General features: G+C 28.5%; 1 protein-coding gene across 1 annotated transcript; it reads left to right on the top strand.

Moving 5' to 3' along the window:
* Positions 1-792: 792 nt before the first annotated feature.
* On the top strand, positions 793-7100 carry LOC111406581. Its single transcript, XM_023035975.1, has 11 exons — positions 793-1245; positions 1573-1835; positions 2923-2926; positions 3040-3090; positions 3906-3932; positions 5559-5714; positions 5862-5878; positions 6374-6417; positions 6493-6571; positions 6664-6799; positions 7041-7100. The coding sequence occupies exons 1-11, from the start codon at positions 793-795 to the stop codon at positions 7098-7100; spliced, it is 1290 nt and encodes a 429-aa protein (XP_022891743.1).
* Positions 7101-7640: the final 540 nt, after the last annotated feature.

The raw sequence follows: 7640 nt of genomic DNA, 5'->3' as shown, positions 1-7640 counted from the left end.
CTTTACAGCTTCATATCGAAAATCATCAGCAAGTAATGTATGACAATGAAGATAATTTATAAACTGTTGTTCAAAATGAAAATACAAGAAAAACAATGCTAGCAGAATTCTTTCGAATGAATGAAGAAAATGAGTTCGCGTGTACACTTTTGTACCGAGATTTTCCAACACATTTCGTTTGGAATACGAACAAGAAAGTTTGGACTCGCAGAAAGAAACAGGTTGTTATAGGACGAATTGTTACAGTAAATCTATTTGAAAGAGAACGATATTATCTTCGTGTTCTTATGAATCATATTCGAGGTCCAACATCATTTTAAGATTTACGAACTTCAAATGGGATTACTGTTGTCACGTATTGAGAAGCAGCACTTCTACATGGTTTATTGAGTGGATATAACTATTGTGAAGAATGTCTATCCGAAGCTATTATTTATGAAATGCTTATTTGTTTAAGACGTCTTTTTGCTACTCTTCCTGTGCTCTGCAACCCTAATGATCCAAAGTTATTGTGGAAATAAATTCAAATCTTATATAATTGATGATTATGTACATAGAAATATAGCTTCACATGTTGCTAAACTACGAGCTCTAGAGGATATTAATTGTATTTTAGAATCCATAGGCAAAAATATAAACTACTATAAAATTGTATCATTCAATGTAGATATAAATGAGAATGAAAGATTAAAAAGAATGGTTGAAGATGAAACAACAAATTTGAATCTCGAAGGAGGCAACGTTTGTGCATCAAGCTTAAATGACAAACAACAATTTGCATAAGATACAATTATGAAAAAAATAACATCGGGATTAAGTGCTACCTTTTTCATTGATGGTCCAGGCGGCACAGGTAAAACCTTTTCATATAAAGCATTACTAACTGTTGTAAGGTCTCAAAATTCTATTTCTTTGGCAATTGCATCTTCTGGGGTATCAGCATCTCTTTTACCTAGAGGTCGAACTGCTCATTCAAGGTTTAAAATTCCTTTAGAAATAATTGGTGAAGTAAGGTTTTCAGTTAGTATGCAACCAGTTTTAGGAATTTTGTTGAAAATGTGTAAGTTAATAATTTGGTATGAAGCACATATGGTAAATCGATGTATTGTTGAAGCTGTAGATAAAATGCTAAGAGATATTAATGATTGCGACTTGCCTTTCGGTGGTAAAGTTATAGTTCTTGGAGGGGATTTTCGACAAATTCTACCAGTAGTACCAAGAGGAAAAAAAGAAGATATAATGAAAGTTGGCTTAGTTTTCTCTTACCTATGGCCCACATTCATACATCTGCCATTAGTTAAAAATATGAGGGCAAAGTTTGATCCTACTTTCTATGATTACTTGTTAAAAATTGGAAACGACAGAGCAACATCATACTTGTAATTGCATTCAGCTTCCAAATGATATTATCGTACCATTCGAAGACAAAATAAAATCTTTAAAAACTTTGATCCATCACTTTTTCCAAATATAGAAGCATATGCTGATAAGTTGCATATGATGGCAAATCGAGTTATTCTTATGTCTAGAAATGAATGTATTGATCATATTAACAAAATTTTATTGGAACAGATTCCTGGTCAAATTTTTATGTACTATAGCTTTGATGAAACAATCGATAAATCAGAACAGAGTTTTGAAGAAGATTTCTTGAATAGTTTGACTTCAAATGGTATTCCGCCATATGAATTGAACCTTAAAATAAACTGTCATGTCATGTTATTGCGAAATATCAATCCTTCCGAAGGTTTATGCAATGGAACACGACTTACTTGTAGAAATTTTGAGAAAAACGTAATTCTTGCTGAAATTAAATCTGGTGAATATTGTGGAAAGTATTTTTTTTTTTACCAAGAATCCCTTTTATTCCACTTCAAAGTGATCAGACTTCAATTCCATTTAAAAGAACTCAATTTTTTATTAGGCCATGCTTCGCAATGACGATAAACAAAGCTCAAGGACAAACACTTGATTTCGTTGGTTTATATCTTCCGAAGCCAGTTTTTTTGTCATGGTCAATTGTATGTAACATTGTCAAGAGCTAAAACAAGCAAATCTTTAAAGGTTCTGCTTAACTTATCAATTGCTCCAACTTCACACATCACATGTACTAAAAACGTAGTGTATAAGAAAATTCTTTCATTCATAAATCAATAAAAGATATCATTGAAGTAATGTAAGTATCTTATACTTTTAATAATACTTATACACTTAATTCTTAATACTGCTCTAAAGGTTATAATCGATATTTTTTTCTACATTTTCTATGAAGCTATTACTACTGATACACAAATTCGTTGAGCACAAGGACAAAGAAAGCTTCAATGGAGTACAAGCTTCTGTATAGTACTATATATACGTTCAAAGAAAGTGACCTTATAATTTCGAGCACTTCTATTTGTACATCGTAAGAAAAAATATGTTTTTATTTTGTTTTTCTTATACTTGTTTTCTACTGTAAGACTTAAGAATATTAAAAATTTCATTGTAGGAAATGAATGAATATAACAATGCAAAACATACCAAAACAAATAAATGATAGTTTCGATCAAGGTATGTGTATGTATTAACTACGATAAAATGTATACTACTTCTGTACGGTTACACTAAAATTAGCTATTACAACATACTTGAAATCTAATGTATAGGTGCAGTTGTCTAACTCACTATCCTTTGTATTTTTATATTGTAAGTGATCAAGCTAAATAAGCAAGGCCATTCAACTAATTGGAGAAATTGTATGTGCACTTCTTTCGAACAAAACTAATGTAAATAGTCTTGCTTGTTTCCTACTAATTATATATTCTTTAACTACTTTCTGTAATCCTTTTTAAATGAATAATTTGGATTTATGGGTAAAGTTTTTATTTCATTAAATTGTGGTATGCATTAAGCTACTTATATGTTTCACAACTGAAGCAGACAAGTAATTAATAGACTTTTAATTTATAGGTGAATTTCCCTCTTTTTCCTTTTCAGATTCAGATTTGCTTTTGTATGCTAAATTGTAATATTTCATTTGGTTTCAATTGTAAATAGTTCCATCTTAACATTATATCAACGACTCCTGTCCTCTTGAAGATGAAAAAGGTAGGTACTAATATAATTATGTAATTTTGAAATCTTTAATTATTTAATCGTTTCCCATTCAATTTCGATATCTTATAGCTGAAAACACTTTTTACTTTTATTTTTATAATAGTCATAAAAATTTATTAGAATAATTAACTTAAGATTACTAAAATAAATATATCAAAGACTTATATAGACCACCTAGATCAAAAATAAGTAAAGTATCCTCCTTCTTCCTTTTGTATTTTTATTTTATACATTTCATTTAGACTAATAATCTGTTTTAGGAACAGTACATGTGGCATACAACTCTCATTAGAAGTTTTGAGTTTGCTACTGAAGCTAAATGATAGTCGAATGTTCTGTAAAAAAATCATGTAAGTAGCTCTTTTCTTTCTTTTTTGGCATTTTAGAATTTTAGAAATTATAGTCATGTCATTAGTGACTTGATGGTTACTAAAATGTAAATGAGCTTTTAGTTGGTGTTTTTCAGTCCTATATGACATGGTATTCAATACTTTTTAATACACTAATCTTTTACTAAAAGATTTTTGGTACTGTTTAATTTGAAACGAATCATTTGTGGACATATTTCTATATTATTATTTCGTGGAGGCACACGATCTTTAAACACAGTACAGGCCTGAGCCTGAAGTTGGGAGAAAATTTTAAAACGGAGTATTTTATCTAACGAGGACATGTTAATAGTAATATCAATTTTGTAACAGTTATAAGTGTTGTAGAGCATCTATTCAATAATTAGGTTATAGATAATTTCTAAAATTTCATTATTAGAGTTGTTTGGTTATAAGTTTTTCTCCATTGTCTTGCAGGTAAATCTTCAAAAAATGGTGCATAAAGTATCTCTATTTTAACGCAGGATATGTTATTATATCGGAATTTTTTGCAAAGAAAATTCTCATTTGATTTCAACGAGCTAAGTACAATCAATTTGATGAGCTATTTTCACCAGTACAAAATATTGTATTAAACCTTCAAAACAAAATTCTTTTTTATGGGAAAGAAATGATAGATACATGACATGGGATTTTTGAAATTTGTATGTGGATCGTGAGGCTGTCTTTCAATATGTGAAATCTAAATAATTAATTGGAATAAAAATACCCCATTCTATCAATATGAGAATGTAATCATCTTACGAAACAGAAAATCGCTTGAATTTTCACAACCCCATGCTCATGCGAGGAGGAAAAAAAATGAATTTTTACATGCTGCTAAAATTTAAAATTCATAACATGTAAAATATTAGTTTTTTGTTATTTCTTTTCCGACAATTGAAAGAAATTTGTATTCTCATTGTTCTTTTTCGTTATATAATTATCTTATAAAATTTCTATCATTTTGTAAATACGCAGTATTTGTTTACCAAAAATCTTTATTATAAATATAGTTCAGAGATAGTTTATTTCACCGTTGACTAAATAGTAGTAACTGGATAACTTAATTAAGTAGTCAAAAGTAAAGTTCTAATGTTTAAGAATGATAATAATTATATTTTTACATATCCATTTACATAAAAATTTAAATTGCACTTTTCAAATGACATAAATAAAATTTTCAAACACTTCATACATTCAATTATATTTAATTACAATTTACAAATATTGATATTTAAAAATTTTATATTAATCAAATATAAAATATAAATAACTAAGAACAAAACAACTATCGTTCCTGTGTAAAAAAATTAACTAAGTTGACAATATTTTTATTTCATTAATATAATTCTTAATTTAAAAATTAGATATATTTTAATAGCGGAGTACACATTTAGGCTCCATTCATTTCCTATTTATGTAAAACTGAGAATGAAAAATATAGTTACTATGAACCCTACACAAAAAATAAAAATTTAAAAATATAGTCGCTTGATGTATTATTTTAATAAGAAAAGAATGAAAAACAAAAAAAGCTTAATTGCAAATATTTTGTATTAAATGAATATACAAGTACAATTATAACTTCCCTCCTCTATTAAACGATGAATAGACAAATATAATTATAATTCATCTTCTATTAAATGATGAATAGACAAGTATGATCATAACTTACGTGAGTATCATAACTTATCTGAACTTATCTTCCTAGCATGGATATTTTTCAAATTGCACGTAGCCACAATTATTTTTAAGTTTATCCTTCTAACAATATAATTAACCTTATATAATTACACACTCACATTACTACTTTTACTTTTATTTATATGTCTTCTGTGCCCAAAGTGTATATTAAAAAATTCAAAATATCCCTAAAATATCTTTCTATCTTGAAGTTCTGGATATTCTATAAATACCATATATACTTGAAGTTCATGTATGCATTTCATTTCTATATCTATCAACTCTTTAAAAGATATTTTTCCTGTTTATCACTGGTATTTTGTCCATTTCCCGAAAAAAAATTGTTTCTTCGTTTTGGTAGCTATATTTAGCCTAACTTCTTGTTCTTCTTCTTGCTATTAACAGATATCAAAGATGGCTGGACCGTATAAATTTATTCGACAGATTGCAATTTTAGAGGTTAATTGGTCTGCAAAAATGGTCATTATAGGGAAGCAATCACCTAAGACTACTCATAATTCGACTACTAGATATCAGAATATTGTCTTCATGGATTTAGAGGTACATAAATAGTAATATTTTTCATCATTTCAAACTTTTATTATGCCTTTATATTTTATAAACACTTCCAACTTCACTGATGTTAAATTGGGTAATCAAGTTACAGCAACACTGTACGACACAAATATTACTGCACTTAATGACCAGTTGAAACTGGGAAAGACGTATATCGTCTCCAATGCAACAGTGAAAGATAACAAAAATTAGTTTAAAAACTCAGCTGATGAAAAAATCTGGACGATCACAGGAAGAACAAAAATTGAAGAATTACACGAGATTAACTTGAATTTTATCTTCTCACGGTATCAACTTACTCCATTTGATAAATTAGAACAACACATGGATACAAATATCAACATTAGTAAGATTTGTACTGCATGGATTAATTATCACGAATTCTACAACCTTCTACATTTTTCTTATGACTCTGTTAAAATTAAATATATACGACATACATAAAATAATTATTTTTTTGTAGATGTTATAAGTGTAGCTGTGGACATTAGACAGAAACGAATTATCCAAACTCATTTTGGTACACAAGCTACTCTCCAGGATGTTATATTGATGGACAAACAGTGCCAGACCGTGATGTTAACCCTATGGGATAGTTTTGTTGAATGAGAATGTATTACAATTCTTGAAAATCTTTCGAAAAGACCCGTCATATGGGTTACTAATCTGAATGTGTCTTCATTCAATGGTATGTACGTATTAATTTAAAACATTTACATAATTACAATTATACATGAAATTATTATTTTTTTTCGTTTTGCAGGCATTATCCTTTCAACCAAAGTCAATAGCACCTTCTTTATCAATTCTGATCTATTAGCTATTGCAAACTATAGAAATTGGTACTCAAAATAATAACTATCTTTTCTTTAATAAATAAAAAAATTAATGAAGCAATTATTTTTATGACTATTTTTATATTTATTTCCTATAGGACGGAGGCTAACAAAGAAAAGCTTGACAACTTTATAGAAAATAAGTCATTTGTTGTTGTAAGTCGGCCGAAGTTATCACCTCCAACTGACGACAAATTCACACTAATTGCAGATTTACTTGGACTTTATCTCACGGTATTTTAATTTCATTCAGCATATGAGTAACATAAATACATTTTTTTTTTTCATATTTTGTATTAAAACATTACCAAACGCCATTGTCTCCTCTTACTATTTCAATCTAATTATAAAATTATTTCCTTTTTCTTTTGGTAGAAAAAAATTTACTGGGTCAAAGCACATTGGAAAATCATTTCCAAAAATAAAAAATTTTGGTACATGGCCTGCAACAACTGCAAGAAAACATCTAATGTAGATTTCAGAGAAGTTTATAAATGTTGATTCTACAAATGCGAACATGCAAAAGCTATTCTAAGGTAGTTTATAATATTAAAGATATTAAATTTTTACGTGATATTAGTGCTTTATTGAAAAGCTACATAATAGATGTTGAGCTTTACAAAAAATTCGTTTGCAAAGTAAATGCTTTCGTTCACCTCGAAGATAAATCTAGATAGTTGGATGTAAGTATTATCGGGAATGTGACAGAAACATTATTAGAAACTACTGCTAATGATATAATAAACCATTTCGAAAAGGTAAAACTAAAATTCTAGCATTGTTTCAAATTATTTGCTTCAGTACTTTAACATTTAGTATTCTAAAAGATTAATTCTATTACAAGAACCACATGCAGAAATGGACAGTATAATGAAAATGGAAAGTCAAAATGAAGCACAATTTTATCTGAAGGTCACACAGAAACGCTAAAACTCTCCAGAATACCACTTTGAAATCATCTTTGCATTGAACTCTTTAACAACAACGACTGCGAACGCCCATTTTGCTACAACAAATGAAACAAATGTTTCAACTATCACAGCAGATGAAAGCAATCCAGCTGAACTGCAAGAAA

The sequence above is a fragment of the Olea europaea genome, chromosome 12 (genome assembly GCF_002742605.1).
Source record: "Olea europaea var. sylvestris chromosome 12, O_europaea_v1, whole genome shotgun sequence".
NCBI lineage: Eukaryota > Viridiplantae > Streptophyta > Magnoliopsida > Lamiales > Oleaceae > Olea > Olea europaea.
This window is presented reverse-complemented; position numbering and strand designations above follow the sequence as displayed.